Source organism: Macaca fascicularis, chromosome 4, assembly GCF_037993035.2.
Source record: "Macaca fascicularis isolate 582-1 chromosome 4, T2T-MFA8v1.1".
In the NCBI taxonomy this organism is placed as follows: domain Eukaryota; kingdom Metazoa; phylum Chordata; class Mammalia; order Primates; family Cercopithecidae; genus Macaca; species Macaca fascicularis.
The window spans coordinates 16160179-16180474 of NC_088378.1; the positions used below are offsets into that span (position 1 = coordinate 16160179).

At 37.8% G+C, this 20296-nt stretch overlaps 1 protein-coding gene across 5 annotated transcripts in view; it reads right to left on the reverse strand.

Moving 5' to 3' along the window:
* Positions 1-334: 334 nt before the first annotated feature.
* The window catches only part of LAMA4 (laminin subunit alpha 4), a 149172-nt gene continuing 129210 nt past the window's right edge, over positions 335-20296 (reverse strand). For 4 of the 5 annotated variants that reach the window (XM_065543230.1, XM_005551624.4, XM_015448572.3 and 1 more), the window contains 9 exons: positions 20120-20273; positions 13212-13399; positions 11507-11696; positions 10380-10535; positions 8986-9145; positions 7107-7237; positions 5905-5998; positions 5317-5436; positions 335-788 (listed from right to left, as the gene is read on the reverse strand). In XM_065543230.1, coding sequence (XP_065399302.1) covers positions 643-788; positions 5317-5436; positions 5905-5998; positions 7107-7237; positions 8986-9145; positions 10380-10535; positions 11507-11696; positions 13212-13399; positions 20120-20273 — 1339 coding nt within the window. In that variant the 3' untranslated portion in view covers positions 335-642. Of the gene's footprint in view, positions 789-5316; positions 5437-5904; positions 5999-7106; positions 7238-8985; positions 9146-10379; positions 10536-11506; positions 11697-13211; positions 13400-20119; positions 20274-20296 lie in introns of those variants that run through there. The other variant, XR_012433362.1, reaches the window with a different exon arrangement.

Below are 20296 nucleotides of genomic sequence, written 5' to 3' on the forward strand. Positions count from 1 at the left end.
ATAAGGAAGGGAAAAAAGTAGTTTCCCTTTTTCTTATTTAGAAAAAATTAAATTATACTACATTTTTCTAGTATTCTGTTAGAAATTTACTTTATTAAACCTTGATAACTGCAGCTATAAACCTAAAATATTCTTCTTATACCGATAGACCAAACAAAAGGGCTAAAAACAAATCTATTATCTAATTTTAGATTATATGTAAGTTAGTGAGTCTCTTCAAAATAAAGAAAGGTAGTTTTAGGACAAAGAGATTTTTATATAGATTGAAAGTTATCTTCCCTGGAAGAAAGGTGAATTTGAGAATCTAGCCGCACTTCAAAAATGTGTGCAAATGTTTATTCAGAATCCCTTCTATTTTATTAGAAAACAGAAACAGTAATTTCACCAGTAGGAATTGCGTGTGCTCTCAATACAAGTAAGTTTGCCACTCCTTCAATTATTGTCCATTGCAGACATTTTGGACTCAAGGTAAGAATCCAAATGAGAAATAAGAAATATCCAGTCCCTGATGATTCATTTAAGTCCTGTTCAACTAGATGAAAGCTTCCACCAGAAGGAAGAGCTGCTGTTCCTCCTGGCTGGCTTTGTGTTTCTTTCAGTGCTCTAAAGAACTTTGTATTTGGGCGGCTGTGTTCTGTTGTGTCAGGCTGCTGGACAGGAGTTGATGCTTACGGCGCCGCTGACCAGGGCTGCTTTACTGAAGCTCACTGGGTGTCCGTCAATCACAAAGTGGCGTATGCAGCCTGTGAAGGGTTTGCTGGGGGCCAAGCGTGGTGTCAGTAGAGATTCTGAAAAGAGCAAGAAATAAAAACAAAGATTGCAATGAAGGTATTCTAAGCCCAAATATTACTTCCTGGTAAAAGTATACATATTTGCTCATATCATCGACATGATTTACATTTCAAAAATGGAATATAGTTATAATTGACTCATTTCTCAGGAACGTTGTTTGTGAAGTTCTATGAACATGTGGTAATTTTAATATTTTGCCATGTTTTTCCATGATCAGATTTCTGTGTATTGTAGCTGTCTTTCAAGGCTGAAATTTACCACTTATATGTAAAGCCTCAACAGTGAATTTTCATGATCTACCTATTTTTTTAAAGTTAATTTCACCTGGGCCTCACTTATAATGTGTGCTTTGCTAAAAAGGAGGAAAGAAATTTTAGCTTCTATACTATTTTTGGACTGGTTAATATTTCTGTTTAATTCATTACCCTTCACCCTTAAGCCTCCACATTTTTGCCTGTTCATAAAATATAATGAGATAATAATGAATTCACATAAACTAAAAGTTAATTTTTCTGAGCTCAGGGTTTAAGAACTATAAATAGGATAATGATAACTCGCTTAGTCTTTGTGTGGGCACAGGTGCCCTGTGGTATGCTAAGGGAACTTTCTTCTCTTATCTTAATTAGAAATCTAGAAGAAGCCTTATACTTATTAATTGTACAGACACAATTAAATGTGTTAGGATGATAGAAGCAATATAATTTAAAACAATTTAGAGAGCTTAGAAAGATCATAAAATTAAAATCCATTTACCCAAAGCTTATTATTATTTACCAACAGCTATGTGAGCAATAGCAGATAAAGGATGGAAAACACTTAGAAATCAGTAATTCAGGAAAGAACATAGAACAGCAAATGAAACATCAGCAAGCAGCTGTAATAAGTTTTCTAAGCAATGTAGGGAAGAATATGCAGAAACCGTGTACTGAAAATAAATCATGGAAATAGCATTTCATATTTAGAATGATAATCATAAAAGGTTTAGATTTGGAAGGGGCCTGAGAGATCAATTCCCTTTATTGTCTCTAGATTAGTGTGACTATTCTTCAAGCCTGTTCAGTGTACTTCATCATCTGGGTAAGAAATGAGTGAACAGGAAAGCTTATGAGGGGTAAGTAATACCTCAAAGTAAGCAAAGTAATACTTCTGCTTACTTTGGATACCAGACTTAGAACGTGGGTTTTGATTCTGCCCAAGCTTACCATCCTTTGGCTTATGAGGGAAACCATCTGGAGGTAATAATTCACGTAGCAGTTAGTGGTCTGAATAATTCGCCACACAATTAATTGTAGGTAGTGACAGTACAGTGCCCTAGGACCCTAAGTAATTGATTAATGAAATTAATGCATAATTTTAAGAGAGAATGTTTCCCAGGTTGAAGGCTTGACTATATACAAATAATGCAGAATTTTCAGTAGAGGAATGAATGGTTAGACCTGTGGGTGGGCTACATTAACAAAACATTATTATTATTATTATTATTTTGAGACGGAGTCTCACTCTGTTGCCCAGGCTGGAGTGCAGTGGTGCGATCTCTGCTCACTACAATCTCTACCTCCTGGGTTCAAGCAATTCTCCTGCCTCAGCCTCCTGAGTAGCTGAAAGGATTACAGGTGCTCACCACCACACTCAGCTATTTTTTATATCTTTAGTAGATATGGGGTTTCACTATGTTGGCCAGGCTGGTCTCTAACTCCTGAGCTCAAGTGATCCACCCGCCTTGGCCTCCCAAAGTGCCGGGATTACAGGTGCGAGCCAATACATCTGGCAGAAAAAAAGGATTTAATTTTTAATTTTGATTTTAAAACTGTCACATACTAAAGTTGACTTTTTTGGCCTATAGTTCCATGAATTTTATGCATTAGCTTTTTATGGATAGAAATAATGAGTCACCAGAGTTCTGAGTGGTATTCTTGGAGAATTCAGTGCATTTAGGGGTTTTATTTAGCCTAATTTCTTTAGTTATCCTCTTAATGCCTGGTTTCTGATATGATTTTAGTGGAATTAATCTTGAACAGCTCAAAATGATATAATTAATTACATTTCATCTGAAATTATAATTGCTTTTGTTCTAGGCTGGCTGGCCTAATTCTTAGATGGAATTAAAAGCTGCAGTGGTGCAGCGGGCTAGTGGTTACGCCCTTCTGGCCTGCTAGCTCCTGCGCTGGCTCGTTAGCTAAAGTTTGCTATTCATTCTATGTCTCAGGCAGGCTGAATTTGGCTTTAGGTACATCTTGCCTGTCCAGTCTGTGGGGCTTAGCAACTCTTGTAGTGAGGGATGATAGCAGTGTGTGAGGCTGGGATCAGACTGTGAAAGCAAACAAACAAACAAAAATCAAAGATAAATATCTGTTTGAAAGATGTAGTAAGCACATTGGGTACATAGTGAAGGACAAATACTCCAGCTTCCACAAGGGAAGGTCATGCTTGTTTTGTCCACCTCCCAAAGCCTAGCACATTGCTTAATAGACAATCTATGCTATGTGTTGGATGTAGTCATGTTCCCTGCCATCAAGGAATGTACTACTTAGTTTCAACAATATTCTGTACTAAGTGCTACAACAGTGGTATGCGTACACATCCTAGAGGGAAAGGGGCATGTATGTAAGTAAATGTCTGAGCTGAGTCCTAAAGGTCAATAGGAGTTAGACTGGGGAGGAATAGGAGAAGTTGTTTCTTAACAAAGGTACTAGGGAAGTAAAGGAAGAACATTTCCCAGAAATTGAGGCCCAGTTCCCTTATGCAAAGGCCTGGAGCAAAGAGACCATCACTAAACATTTAGGAACTGCAAGTCCCGGAAAGTGTGGGGAGATCCCAAAGGTAGGGACGAGGAGGAGACAGATGATCAAGAAGCTTGCATGCTATGGTGAATTTAATCCTGGAGGACCTTGGGAAGCTGTGAAACATTTTAAACTGTGTTGTGATTTCTGGAGGGAAGCAATGTGCAGAAATATGCAGTGATGTGAGACGTTTTCATGCTGCACCTGCATGAAGTACAGTGCCGGCCTTTGACAGAATCCTTTCGACAGAATCCTTTCAAAGCTGAAGTCAGAACAGGGAGAGGACTGGGGAGTGGAGAAGGGAGTGAAATGGGGAGACAAAGGAGAAGAGTTGCTTTGCGAGGGTCTCAAATATTTCTTTTCACACCGGGTTACCATTATTGTCAATACTGGTATTTGAAAAAGTTCAGACAAAGAAGAGTGCTTAGTTGTTACTATTTTTGGAGTACCCAAGGTCAGATGCTTAATTTTATCTGTGCTTTCTTGCCCTCTTCTTTAAAGCATTGTCTGTCTTTATGGGTCAGTCTAAAAATAATCTATTAGAAGATTATTAAAATCCCCACCAAGCCAAGCACAGAAAGACAAATATCATGTGTCCTCACTCACATATATGAGCTTAAGAAGTAAATCTCATGGAGAGAGGTAGAGAGCAGTTGGTAGTTACTAGAGGTTGGGAAGGGAAGGGAAGGGGGAAGAAGGAGATGAAAAGAACTTGGTTACTGGGTACAAAAACACGGTAAGATAGAAGGAATAATTTCTAGTATTTCATAGTACAATAGGGAAATTATAGTTAAGATAATTTATTGTATATTTCAAAATAGCTAGAAGAGAAGGGTTGTAATGTTACCAACACAAAGAAAAGATAAACGTTTTAGGTGATGGATATTACAATTATCTTGATTTGATCATTACACGTTGTATACAGGTATCAAAATATCACATGTATCCCCAAAATATGTACAACTATGATAGGTCAATTAAAAACTCACCACCAAGTTCCCGCTGCAAAAGCTGGGTTATTTCCCTTTTAAATCCCACTCCCCAGCCATAGCATTCAGGTTTTCCAAGTTAGTGAAATGTGTAAAAACAAATGTATTCAATATGAGGACATGGTCCTTGCTTCAGAGGTTTAAAACAATTGGGGTGTTTATGTGTTGTCCATAAGTGTCTTGTCACAATCCTGGATTATACACCATTCTTGGCAGATGACAGCAGCAGTGACTGATGATGTTTACAGAATTGCAGCTGGGAACCTCTCTGAGGGAATGTCACTACCAATGGACAACAACTTATGGTCTGCAGCTGTTTTTGCAGTTCAGACTAATCATGGACAGAGAGAATTGTGCATTTTTTCCTACTGAGGAAGAGGAGCAATTAACAGCAAGCTTAATCCCCCAAAGTTCTCAGATCCTACTGTAGTGTTAGTCAATGAGTTTTCTTTGTGTTAGAGATGAAATAAGAGTATGTGTTTCACTGTGTGTATGTGTGTGGAGGGCACTTAAAAGGGAAAGGAAAGAAAAAAATAAGCAAACATGGCAAGGGAGAGTAATAGCTACTGGGTGGAATGCTAGGGTCTAGTTCTTACGTGTCACTTTATTGTGCTTTTTCCACTTAAACAACACTGTATATAAAATTCTTTGAGTAACTAGGTGCATCATGAAAACACATGGCTCAATTTTACAATAACAATTATGAGAACTCAGTTTTTTGGATTGGAAACTTTTCCTTTTTAAGCAACACTTACCTGGAACACCTCCAACAAACACAGGCTCCCTGTGATCAATTGGTTTTGGATTCAGGGGTCCAACCACGTGGTTCACTTCAGAGTCCACATCCAACTGAACCACATTAGAATCTCTAATAACTGAAATGCAGGGCAAAGACCAGTCATAAGTGGCACTGGAGTGATGAATTTTTACATGAGAAAGACTATTTATCACAGTAATTGCTTTTATTTATTCCAGAATAAAGCTCACACTTTCTTCTAAATTATTAAAATCATCAATGATGGCTAACAATGTCTAACCAAGAGATTACTGTAACATTTTCCTTAGAAAGGGAGAGTATTTAGAATATTCTTGTGCTACTTTGTTTTTGCTCTGTAAGTTATGCATTATTTAAGCAACTCCTCAACACAATTTTGCAGCACTCATATTCTGAAATCACATGTGGATTCAGTATACACATAATGGTATAATAACATGATTTTCTTTTCTTGGATACTTTTAGACTGTCATGTGTTACCTATCATATAAGTGATAGTCTAAGTTCTGCCAGGTCATAATTTTACATTTGGGTGTGCAGGCTCCCCAGGGCAGTCAACTTTTCTCACCTGTAATTCTGTGCCATCTGCCATCACAGAGACTCTGCTTGGGTGTTACTGAGGTGGAAAAATCTCTGATGCCATTATTGACTTTCACTATGACCTGCAAAATATAGGGCACATTCTATGATTTAGTTTCTCCTCATTGTGATAAAACAGAATTTCTTAAATAATTTACCACAGTGAAGCAATACTTCAACAAATATTCACACATGATTAAATTTGCAATTTGAACACAAGGGGTCACTATTTGGCAGGCTATAGAAATAGGTTCAGCTGGGGGTGCTCTTTGGGGAGAGAACAAAGTAACTTCATGGGGAGAAAATAGGGAGAGAGGGACACTAAGAAATAGAATAAATCCCTTCAATTTCTAAAGATTGAGTGTGTTATACGAAGCAGGTTAAAGTATTGGTGAAGAACATGGACTTTGAAGCTAGACAGCCAGTCTCCTATTTAACTTACTCTCTGCCCCAGTTTTCTCGTTTGTAAATTAAAAGCGATACTGTTACCTACATCATGGAGATAATTGGGAGGATTAAATGAGTTCATCTAGGTAAAGCATTTAGAATAGTACCCAACAAATAGTAAGCACCAAGTAGGGATACGTTTTATTGTGATGGCTCAATATAATTTAATAGAATGTACTAGAACCCAAATAAAAAACTGTTATATTAAGTTAGCAGCATCAATGAAAATATACTTTTTTCTTAATATTTATTTGAATACTTCTATGAATATTCTTTAGTAATATCTTAGGATGAAAGTGGCATTTAATTATAACATAATTTTTTTATTTCTATCATTTGAGAATAATATATATAGTATATATACATATCTAGTATATGTATATATGGTATCTGATATACATATATTATAGATATTTAGAAAGATGTTTTAGTGTTTGTTGATTTTGATAGTTATTTGGTGAAAAAAAGTGCTTCTCATTATTTTGTTAAAACTCTTTATGTTGTTATTGGTGATTATTTTTTATATTATTTTGCCATATTTTCATGACTGTTTTGATCAAATCAACTTTCAACATAGGAAGCTGAATCCAAATATTGCCCACATTTACATTTCATGTTACAACTTTCCTATTTTTCTTTTTCAGTTAGGGAAGATTGATGAAATAATTCTGTGAAATAAATCTGCTTCAGATCTAGAATCCAAGGTCAGATGAGACAAATCATTAAACCTTTTTCAGACACTACCTGTCCATTTTTCATGTGAACATTTAGGTACTCCCCATTGACACTGTGGCCGTGGACCAGGGTTCCGGAACTGCTTCTGGGACGGACTTCAAATGCAATTTCAAACTTCAATCCAATATTGAAAGATTCATCTGTGGAGATAAACACTATAAACTCCCAAGAACAGCAAGATCATATTTGTAACTATGGTGTGATTTTGTAATTATATATCTTTTTTATCTGTTTTTGAAAGTTTGATGCATTTTTTAACAGATAAGTAGAAAGTGGCTTTTCCATGTCAAACTCACTGGGGAAAGCTCTGTGGGGAACCAAGATAACTAACGCATCCATCCTGTTGTGGGGTGTGAGGCTGGCAACAGCACACAAAATATGTGTTATGGGAGCTCAGGGGAGGAGAAATTAATTCCAAGTGGCAGCAGCACTGTTGAGTATTTCACCAGTGAGGAGGACGGGGCAATCTGGGCAGAGGAAGCAGACTGAACGCAGCTGCAGAGGCTGGAATGCTCGGAGAGCTCTGTGAAGGCCATTGTGGCTGGACTGTCTCTGCCAGGCGAGAAGGAGGCATGGTGAGGGGGAGCCACGCTGGGAAGGGCTCTAGTGCTGAAGTATGGAAGTTAGGCTTTATTTTGCAGTCACTCAGCAAGAGAGCTGTCTTGATTGGACCTGTATTTTAAAATAATTCTTAAACAAAAACCTAACTGGTGCCAGTGCTGTACAGCATTTCAGAGGAGAAAGAGCAGAGAAAGTATTTAGGAGCTGTTACTGAGGTGATCCAATAAAATTCTTATTAAGAATAGTTGTGTTTACTCCAAGAGACTCATGGCAAACCAGGGCATCTAAATACTGTTCATTTAACGTATCTTATAAATCATTTAAAATTTTTTCTTGCTATTAGTTAATGCTCATGGAGTAGTATGCAAATTGTGCAGTTTGCTCCGCATTCCCAGCTGTCCAAACCATTAAGAGTTCTTATCACTGAAATTCCATGAAAGGCTGAGAATTGTAAGTGTAGGTGTTTTAGTGTAGGGGTAATGGTGGATGAGGCAGGAAAGTAAAATCATGAGCTAGACAAAAGAGGAAATACTACCTCTGGGTGTTGTGCTGGATATGGTGGTGGTTTAGAAAGTATACTTGGCTGCAGTGTAATTTCTTTATTTGGGGCATGTGCAAAGTACCTAAGTGCCTTGAGAGCAGGGAACATGCAGCTTTATACCCTTTCCTGTCCTCATTCCGGGCACTTATTTTGGTGTCTTCCTCACACCCAGTGATTGCTCCACAGAATATTCTTGGAATGAATTAGATGGTGATTGTGTGTAGTCTGCTAGGATTTTATTTATTTTTAGAACTGTTATGTCCCATCATCTGGCACAGGGACTGCCTTACGGGAGGCATACAATAAAAACTGAATGAGTGAGAGAGTAATGGTCAAGAAGAATAATAAAAATCCAGAAATAAAAATTTCTGAAGGATAATGTTGTCTGCTGGTGTTGCAGGTCTTGGGGAGAAACTGGGACTTCCTTTAGTAGAACAATGGTTCATGCCAAGAAGGAGCAGAGCAAGACCTCGAGGAGCAAGGTGGCCAAAAACTGACATGGATCAGGCCACGGAGCAGCATAGACATTCTAAAGGAGCCCAGGTGGTCTTCATCCAGAAGTTTGGCAGCTATGGAGAAGCCTGGTCAGGGAGAGTATACAGGGATGGGGACTGTATGTATGATTTGGAGTGCAGGAGGGAGAAAGATGGTTCTTGTGGGGAGAGGTCATCTTCTAAGGGCTGAGTTTGGCATTCTTAAGTTTTAACTCTGGGTCTGATATTCCCTGTTAGCCATCTCCAGGAAGAAGCATTTCATGACTGATATTTTTAACATGACTAATGTTACCTAGAACCACATATCCTCCTTCTGTTGAAAAGTAAGTTCCTGTTTCCATGGGGCCTTCAAAGCAAGGGGTCACACTGAATGTCTGAGAAGCAGAGGTGATGGAGGCCCCATTGAGCTGGAGATTGCTGAGACAGCCACTAAAACTGTAGATGGAGTTAATCTGAGGGAAGAAGACATTTCTTAAAATCCATTTTCTCAACACAGATGCACCAAGGGGAAGCAAAATGAGGGGGTTTGAGTCCTGAGGGAAACCAAATAATTCCTTGTTGTATTTATTTCAGATATCTCAATGATCAGTACTTTCCTGGATAGTTGCTTTTTAACTGGTTGTTTGAAGCTGGAATTTTGTATTTGATAATGTCAACCTGTAGTAATTAAGCTATGGACATTTTTATATTACACTTTGACACAATAAGTTGCAGCTGTGGTTTTCAAATTGCATATTTAGAAGTATCCTAGTTTTCCCTCAAGAATGACAGCTGCGCCAAGATCACCTAAGGCTGATGAGGGCTAGCAAAGTTCTTTACTTAAATCTACCATAGTCACATAAACAGCAGAAAGCTTTCATTTCTGGTTTCATGAGCTGTTTTTGTGGTTGAGAATTTATCATATCACAGGACATGAAACTTGGGCCACTTTAGATAACCGATTTTGTACTGCATTTGGACATTTTACAAAAGAGATTGCCATGGAATTGGGGCTGCTTATCTAAAATCTAATTATAATGTAAACCATCTTTTTTGATTCATCTACATACATTAATGGGTCTTAGAAATTATTTTTAGCATTGCTAAAATAACCTATATTTATGTGAAGAAAAATTTAGTCCTTTGATGCATTCTTTTTATTGCTAAATTTTTTTATAAGTGCAACATTTTTAATTTTTGAATTACACAAATGATATTTTTCTACTATATTCTCACTTCTCCCCAGGGTAACCACATTTCCTTATACATTTACAAATTGTGTGTGTGTGCGTGTGTGTGTAAGAAACAAAAATGGGATTGTAGTTTGCATAATGATCTGAAACTTTTTTTCACTCAATAATGTATAATGCAATGATTTGCTTTCTTTTTTGTTATGCCTTTACATTAAAAGTATGGGTACTTTCTGAACAAATAAGATCCCCTTGAGACATAAATTTTCATGATAATTTATACCTCTGAAACTTTTTCATTTCACATCTACCTTAGAATCGAAAGATTACTTCTGACTTTGTAATGCCACAGGGCAGACAGGCAGCCCATAAGACAGTACTTTGATGTCCCATGTTCAGAAAACTACAGCTTTACTGATGCTAGTTTCCAGTTTCTTAAGTTGTGAAATGAGGGCCTCAATTAGGTGATGTTCTGGCTCTAACGGTCAATGGCTCTACCTGGTCATGCCTGGCTTACCTGAACATTTTTCACAGCCTTTCCAGGAGCCACACCTCCCAAATAAATGGGACCCTTGATTTTCCAGGTAGCTTCAGTAGGAGGAAGACTTTCTTCTAGGACTCGAAGACCATCAATTACCAGTCGGCCACTGCTCCTTTCTCGAATAAATACCACCTGGATGAAGAGAAGAAAAATAGCACATCTCAGGTACATTCCAAGATTGGAGAAAAGGCTGTATTTCCTTTTCTTCCAACTTTGCTATTGCAATGCTGTGGGAAATCTTCAGAAAGTTTATTTTTAAAATGGTCCCATCTCTGAAGGTCAGGAGTTTATCTCTTCTGTTTAGTAGGCTTCTGGCAATGCAGTTTTTGGAATGGCAGAAACTTTATCCCTCATTTGATTCTGTTTTGTTATACAGCATATGCCTTTATTGTGAGTTGTCTCCAGGCCTCTTTGCTTTATATACATAGGTGTATTTTTTTCCTGCTTATCTTCCATTTACCACTTCATGTATTAGAGGAAGTGATCCATATATTTTCTGACCATTAGATACAATGATTTAAAGCTTAATTTCTGAATATAGCTTATGTTTTTCCATGTTCTCTATGAAGCTTTTCCCAGTTAACCAGGCCACATATGGCCAGAACAGGCCATATGTTCTCTCCCACTTAGATTTCTTGTGATTAATTATAATGCATGTTACATTGCTTACTCTTGACATTACATACCCACCAATTTCTTTCAACATTTATCTGCTCCCACTGTGGTATCCTGTCTTCCTAACTGATTTACTGTTCACTTTGTATCTTCCACAGCTTAGCCAATAAAAGACACTCGGTAATAATTGTTGAAAAGTAAAAACCTATTGGCAGTAGAAAATAAGTGAGAAATCATTAAAAACTAAATTTCAGTTTATGTTGACCACTGATCCTTTGGTTAAAATAATTATGCTCAGCCTGTGTCTCTTTTTAAATAGTATGCTTCAAGACTTTTATAAGGAATACAATTTTTTGAAATTGAATTCTGAGTGTGCAGCAGCAGACTTTTAAAATGGATATTTCTAGAGAGAGTAATGGAGGCCCATGAGTGTCCATTTGACAGTGGTAGCTATTTGCTGATAATACTGTTCTCTGCCTTCAACTTACATCATGCCACAGGCCATCATTGTATTTCTCCTGGCTTCTAATCTTCAGTTTCTTGTGACCAACATTAAACATGTAAACCAAGCGGCCGTGGGCCAAAAATAGAGTCATAAAGTCATTCTCTTCTTGATCTGAGACATAGAAGATCATGCCATGAGAGGAACGAGTTCTCAGACGAATGGAAAACTGAGATCTGGTAAATGAAAAGAAAGGGATTACCATACGTAAAATGAGACTGAGGATAATCTCTAACTTCTTTAAAATAATACAGTGTAAGCAAGAATAAATAAGTAGCCATTCTATCTAATCCCAAGCAACATTATTCCATACTTAGTATTATTAATGAATATTACATTAGCATGGCTAGTTCAAAAATGTAAATTCTTCTCTACTTCCTTGTACAACAAGGATGTATTCCACATTTGAGGAAATGTTGTTTCAGTTAAGGATCTTACTGTGTCTTGCTTTGAAAATATGGCTGCAGGCTGGGTGCCATGGCTCAGGCCTATAATCCCAGTAATTTGGGGGGTCAAGGCAGGAGGATCACTTGAGCCTGGGAGTTCAAGACCAGCTTGGGCAACATAGTGGAACCCCATCTCTACAAAATTAAAAAAAAAATTATCCAGGGATGGTGGTGCACACCTGTAGTCCCAGCTATTTGGGAGGCTGAGGTGGGAGGATCACTTAAGCCTGGAAGGTTGAGGGTGCAGTGAGCCATGATCATGCCACTGCCCTCCAGCCTGGATGGGAGAACAAGACCTTGTCTCAAAAAAAAAAAAAAAAAAAGCTGCAATTTAGTAAAAATATGTATGTTAAAGAAGTTTATCCATGTGGACAAAATACTAGTGAGTAATACAAATAATATCACTTGTGTGCTATCTAAAATACAGACTAAAATTTTTTCCCAGTAAAAATTAATTAGTGGATACCATGTGTAAAAAGCAGCCACCTGAGTTTGTAGAAATTAAACAAAACCTTCTAGAAATTTAACCACAGGCTATGGATAAGATACATTTACTAGGTTAACTTCTAGTTTGATTAACTCTAAATTCTTCCCAAAAAATAGAAAATACTGATTCTGCCTATTAGGCAGGTAGCAAATTATAAGACATTAGAGATTTCTTATTGAATACTTTGCCTCTATGAATGTTTGACAGAGCTATGTAAGACCTATATAAAAATATTTGGGTGCTAAAACTATAAAAATAATTCTTCAGTAATATCAGATAACCTGGAGATTTGTGAAATACTGGAAAGAGGTGATGGGGTTGGAGATAGCTGGAGGGTCATAGACAAACAAGCTTATTTGTATTTTCAATGCTTTATTAACCTTCTAGTAGTTCGAATGCACTCCCATTTACAACCTGAAAGCAATTTGTATGGGAAAGGGAGCGTGATATCAAGGTTAGATGATGAGTCATTTGAAACTTGCTCCATCTTCCCCTCCTTGACTGTCTTTTCTTTTTGGTCAAATACAGTAAACTCCTGGTAGAATATTGTTTTATGAACCTTACAAATGGAAAATCACAGAGAATATAATTCTTTGGATAGTATAAATCATGTACTATTTAGTACTTATTTCGATGATAACATAATAGGATTAAGGTGGCACAGAAAGGAAAGATAGGTAAAAACGATGACATGTGGCAAACAAAGATGGAGCCCAGCCATGTCATTAAGAGTCTAGGAGTATAGTGTGTTACTTTACTTTGCACCAAAATCTCCTTTTAAGTGTTCAAACTCTTGGCGGCTGTTGGCTGTTCCTCCATATTGATAGGCGTGCTCTATTGCTCTAGGGCTGTTGGAAAGGTGGCAATGAGAGTTTCTTGGAGTATTCCGCTCTGGGAATTTCAGGGCAACAGGATCCCATGAAGGTGCATCTTTACTTTTCCCTCCCTATAAAAGTAAACCAAATTAAGGGATAAAAGTGACATACTAGCACCAAAAAGTACTTTGTGATGTCCTCATCATTAATAAGGATAAAAAATTTGTATATTATTTGTGCATTTTACATTCATGGAACATTAGGCCCCCTCTCTTCCCTACCTCTACCGCTATGAGCAAATGACAGCAGTAGCTGCAGCAGTAACATCAACAACATAGCATATTAATGAACCACAAATTCTTCCACATGGTAGTAAAGCAAAGTTAAACTGAAGCTACAGAGACAACTGCTCTATCATTTAAATTAAGTGCACATCTTAACCAATAGTGAAAAGTGGCAAAGTTGGCAATTAAAATGACCCTGAATCAATCAACAAAATCCTTACATAAGAAACAATATTAATATTACTTTAATACACAGATTATTACTTACGCATGGTGTGTAAAAAGTTAACATAGCAACATCTTCAAAATACTTAAGGAGATTTTTGGTGATAGGATATGTAGTAGAATTTTATGTGACAGGATATAGAACAATTTTTAAACACCTTGTGCTCTTAAAATTGCATGGCCGATGCTAAAATTTAGAGTTGTGCAAGTATAGGCTAATATTTAATGATTATTTAGTTTTAATTTCTGAAGCAAAATAAAAGTAAATGCAAATAAATTCAAGTATTTAGTCACTTATTCAAGCAAATGTTTAGTGACTATCCAATGGGTAGAAGTAAAGGGGAAGGAAATCCATGATTATACATTCCTCCCATGGGTGGCATGTAGTGGGGAATAGAAAGTCAATGAGAAATGATTCCTGTTTTTTAAGGAACTGAAAATTAATTTGGAGAAACAGTTACAACAGCAAATTGGAAAACAGGGTTGGTGCCAGATAGGACCTTAGATGATTGCTGGAGGTTTTGTTTTTTAGGTGATGAAGAGCCACACAGGTTTTGAAAGCAGGGAGGGAGTGGCCTGCTCTGACCCACCTAGGAAGACAGCTTGCAACAAAGAAGGCCTGATAGAAGAGGAAATGTGTGGCAGCAGGGAGGACAGAGACACAGCAAGAAACAAGATGAGCGATAGGATTAGATACAAAAATTCAGGATTACTGAATGAGCACACGCAGGCAACAGACAAGATGAGAGAGAGGATTAGATCAGAAAAGTTCTGGTTCAGGATTACTGAATGAGCACACACCTTTATTCCCAGCCCCCCTATTCCCATTGAAATGTCAGAACAATGTACATAAAAATAAATCCACAGCAGTCCTGGAAATCTGAGAGGGTTTCTACTGGCAGAACCAAGCCGTGTGGAATTTCTGGAAGATATAAAGTAGATTGGAACAGATGGACAATAAAACCCTTAATCTCATAAGGGCAAAAGACAAGACCTACAAAAAAAAAAAAAAGTGTTTTAGCTAAATCTCAGAATTACATTCAAAATCTAGATGTGATTTTGGGCAGAGGGCAGGTTAATTAATTAAAGGACAGACCAGCTGTGCCAGTGTCTCTTGCTCTCAGGGCAGCAGCTCGTGCAGTTGGATTTTGGCAGTGGAGACTCTCACAGTGGTGGTTAGGTTGGAGAGAGATGGGAGCTCATAGACTCTCATTTCCTAAAGGAAAGCCCACCTGGTTCCACCATTCCCACTTCCCTTCTTTATGCAGTTGTCAGGACTCATAACCTGATTTTTACTGCAACAGAAATAAGGTTTCTCTCTTGGATGGAGGAAATATACCCAGCTACCAGTACTTTTTGGTCCAGGCTCTCGCCTACAAATAATGGCCATAGCTTCAAGCCGTAGGTGGGCAGAACGGGCTGGAGTAGGGCTGCCAGGAGATTCTTTAACTCTAATGCCTTAGGAAAATTTTCCCAAATCCATGCTCTATTTCAATCCCAGTGGAGTAATATACTTTATGATAGGAGATATGATCACCTTTGTCTCAGTGAAAGGCCCAGCTGGAAATACTTTGCACAGGGCCTGTAGTGAGGGTAAGAGAACAGAGTGAGAGTGAGGGTAGGGGACTTTCCCCAACTCTGGCTGCTTCCTGTTCTCTCCATTTGGATGGAAAGGATCTCACGCTTTCTTAGTCAGTGTATCCACTTAGCTCTAGGTGCTCAGTGAAGCACAGGGTTATTTGAAACAGAACAATCTCAATTTACCAGCCTTGCCTGACTCTGCTTCAATGTGGGAATACATGACTATGTAGGTGCGTCTCTCATCTGCTGCAAAAATCAATAAACTCTGATGTCTTTATATATGGCAACCAAATATGCTAATTCTTCTGCAGATACACATTCACACTCTTAATAATGATAAAATAGCCAAGGTATAACTTCATTACTTTATACCATACAACACAGAGACTCAGTTTGTTATCCTAAGATGGGTATGTATATGGTGATTCTCAATGAACACCACTAGACTTTGGCTTTACCAGTGTAATTTTTTGTTTTCTCTGTGGGCCTATTAGTTGCAATCCCACTGATAGTACCAGTTCAATTTAGCAAGATTCTTTTGTGTCAGATAACAACCAAGCTAGTTGAGCTACTGAAGAAAAAGACGGCAATGTGTTATACGGATATAGGGGTATCTTTTTTTTTTTTTGAAACAAAGTTTTGCTTTTGTTGCCCAGGCTGGAGTGCAGTGGCATAATGTCGGCTCACTGCAAACTCTGCCTCCCAGGTTCAAGCGATTCTCCTGCCTCAGCCTCCCGAGTAGCTGGGATTACAGGCATGCACCACCTTGCCTGGCTAATTTTTGTATTTAGTAGAGACGAGGTTTCACCATGTTGGCCAGGCTGGTCTCGATCTCCTGACTGCTTGATCTGCCTGCCTCAGCCTCCCAAAGTGCTGGGATTACAGGTGTGAGCCACCGTGCCTGAACGGGGTATCTTAAACAATCTAAGATAGTATTGTGGTGTCCCAGCAGGGGCTAGAATCAATTGGAAAGCTAGAAAAAATCAAGGCACTCCCTTTCTGGAGGTTTCTGGTTTCTCAGAGCATCTCTTTTCATTTTTCTTTCTCGACAGGATAGCTTTCTGCCTTTCACTCTATGAAGCAGCTTTTTTTCCTCTTTGTATAATTAACATAATGCCCTTAGGTTTACATGTTTTCTATTCAATGGCCAGCTCAGGCAGATCTCTCTAGGTTCTAAGTTTCCAAGAAAGAGAATCTGATAGCCCAGCTTTGTGCGTGTGATCTACCCTGGTCCAGTGATCTATATCCAGGGAAGTGAGGTCTTGCATCTAAAACACAGGGCCTGCCCACTGGGTAGGAAATCAGTTCTTAGAGAACAGAGTGGTTTGCCAGATACCCTAGCATGATGTCTGTTACAATACTTGAAATGTTCATTATTAAACACGAAATGAGAAACTTTTCCCAATTAAATTTGAAACGTAAACATTGTTAAAAAAACTTAAGACTGAAACATAGATGATAAGACAGGTATTCACAAATACCATAGGGAAATAGAAATCAATGTTACCTTTTTGGAAAGCAATGCCTTGATTCAGTAATTCTCCCTCTAGGAATCTATCTTAAAGATTTGTTCAGCAATACACTCAAAGATTCATCTACAAAGATCTTTAGCTTCCAGAAAACTGGAAGCAACTAAAAGTCTATTAATGGTTAAATGAATATAATAAGTGAATAAAATGGGATATTAGGAAGTGATTGTGAAAATAAATTATTACAATCCCAATTGCTTTGGTGCAGCCTTAATGAAAATTTAGGTCAGAGACCACATATTTTTCTTGGTAGTTATTTATGAAGCTGTTGAAACAAGGGTCAATAGAAGAAAAGATTAGCAAATGTTGATATTCTAGTTATCATAAAATATAATTGAAATCTATGGTGATTCTGTATCTTGTTATTACAAAGTCAAGTTTCTGTCTAACACTATTTACCATAAAGGTTAGCAAGTTTCCTATAATACAGAAAAACTTCTGTTAATAGGGCTGTTGATTATAACCTTCAGACTGAATGTTTGTTGGGAAATCACATTTGATAGACAACTTAATTTAGAAAACTGTGTTTATTTAAAGGGGTAACTGTGTTTGCTTGAGAAGGTTGATGTCCCTCATCAACCTGTAATGTTAATCTGCTGCCTATGACCCTCTGACCAGTGTTCAAGTGCCAGATAAAAAAAGTTTCAGGATAAATCTTTTAGCATCAATGTATGAAGGTAACAGCAAGACTCTATTAGAATTTTGTAGTATACTCTGAAAACTCCTTCATAGTATCTTCCAGCAAAATCCTTCATGAGAATCAATGAAATTATCTGTCTTCCATGTCCAACTCAGGAAGGGATCCTAAGAAAGTACTAAGTTTCAATTATACACACACACAATTATTTTGTTAACATTGATAAAGCAGTCATGTATGAACAAAGAAGAAGTTTCAAGAGGATTGAAAAAGTAGTCCACATATGCTCATATATATGGAAAATGTCAAGATATAATGGTCAGTGAAAAACCATCAGAATGGAGAAGCTGGTGGAGACACTTCCCTTTTGCTGATGGTCCAGAAGCCAGCCTTGGACGGCAATCAGTTCTTCCCCTGAAACAATGCTCAACCTCACTAGCATTCAGAGAAATGAAAACTAAAACCTCAATTTGTCCATCAGATTGGCAAAATTATAGAAATTTGATTATATTCATTGTTAACAATAGTGTGGGACAATATGTTCTTTCAAATGCTGTTTGTGGGACTGTAAATTGGTATTGCCTCAATATTGAAAATGCGTATTCCCTTGAGCCAAGCAATTTTACTTTTAGGAACCAATCCTCCAGAATACTGTAAGGCGCTATAGAGATATAATCACTAATATTCACTGAATCTTTACTCCATGCCTTGCACTATACTAAGTGCATATCATTTCATGCATTAACTCATTTAGTTTTTGTTACAACCCTATGATGCAGATAGCTGTGTATTTATTGAACACCTGTTACATGCATTGTTCTGAGTGCTTATTATACATCAGGGAACAAGATGAATGAGCTTGCATTTTAGTAGAGGAGACAGATAATAAATAATAAACATAATAAAGAAAGCATACTAATAAAATATAAGTACTACGAAAAAAGAATAGAAAGAAGCAAAAGAGCAGCATTACTGGTGGAAGGTAGGAGACAGGCTGCAGTATTCAATAGGGTGTCAATGTAGGTCATTGAACAGATGAGAGTTGAGCAATTGTAGACGGAAGAGAAGTTGTCTGTGCAGATAGTTGGGAGAAGCGCGATCCAAGCAGAAGGGAAGCCTGAATAAAGAACCTAAGGTGGGAGTACACATGGCCCATTCTAGGAATAGTTGGGAGGCCAGTATGGGGAGAAGACTGAGAGAGGTGGGCAAGTAGGAGGAGATGAACTCAGGGTAAGGGGCATGGATCACATAGGGCCTCTTATGAATTATGGTGCCTTGGGCTTTTACTCTGAGTGTAGTCGGGGGGCCATTTGAACACAGTAGTGACATGATATGATTTATATTTATAAAGATCTGACTGTAGGGTTGAGAATAGGCTATCAGGGAACAAGGTGGAAGCAAGGAGACCTGCTGGGAGGTATTGCAGTTATTCAGATGAGAGTTGGTGGTGGCATGGGCCAGGATGGGAACACTGACACCTGAGCGCACTCTTAAAATTGGATCATGAAAGAGGTGGGGAGGGTTAAACTGAAAGAATTAGAAGGGATTAAGGGTCCCACTTGTAATGAAGGCAAATAATGTACAGAGTTGCAGTAAATGCATGAGAAAGAATAGTAGGATGGAATTTTAGAACTCAAGATTTTGATAATGGAGTAGCTTAAGCTGATGTCACAGACCAACTGTGCATGTGAGTGGTTGAAGTGAAGGCCCAAGAAGGAGGGGAAAAACCAGGGCAAGATCAGAAACTTGAATATTCCATGATTGTGACAAAAGCCTGAAATTGTTACACAAAAGCAAATGATACTAGAGAATTATAGTACCAAATAATATGTATTATTTATACAAACTGTTAAGTACAGGGACATTTTAACCATTGTAAGGGAAACCATTGTAAGTTGGAAGCATGAATAAATAGCTGATTCAGACTGTTCATTGGAACAGGAACTGATGCAACAAACACGGATGAGCCTGGAGGACATTACATTAAGTAAAATAAGGCAGGCACAGAAAGACAAATACTGCATGTTATCGTAAGTGGGAGCTAAAAATGTTGAGTTCACAGGAGACTAGAACTGTGGCTATCAGAGGCTGGGAAGGGCAGCGGCGGGAGGAGGATAGGCTGAGGTTGGTTAATGTATACCAAATTACAGCTACATAGGAGGAAAATGTTCTGTGTCTCTATAGTATAGTAGAGTGACTATAGTTAACAATAGTTTATTGTATATTTTCAAATAGCTAGAAGAGATGATTTTGAATGTTCCCAACACAACGAAATAATAAACGTTTGAGATAATAGACATGCTATCACTCTGATTTGATTATTGCATATTATATGCATGTATTGAAAGACAACTCTGTACCCCATACATTTGTGTAATTATTACATGTCAATAAAAAATAAAAAATTCCTCTATAACAAACAAAAAATTAATACAACAAAGCTGGCAAACTAGAATATGTGATACTGCAAGAATCCCATCTTTCCTATGTATGTAGTTGCAAAGGATCAAGTATATTCTCTAAAACAGCAGTGTCTAGAACTGTGTGCATGGAAAATGATGACAATTAGGAAGTCAGAACAGCATTATCTTTTACCTTTTTATTCTGACTTGCTTTAGGCTTGGATAAATTTTTTCCTTTTTTATGGAGGAGAAACAATGGTGAAGACTCAATGGGACACTCATAAAGAGAAGTGTGGACCTTTTCAGTATACCGTTGGAAATCTTCAACCTCCACATCTCTATCCACCCTGTGTTTGTAACAGAGGAAAAA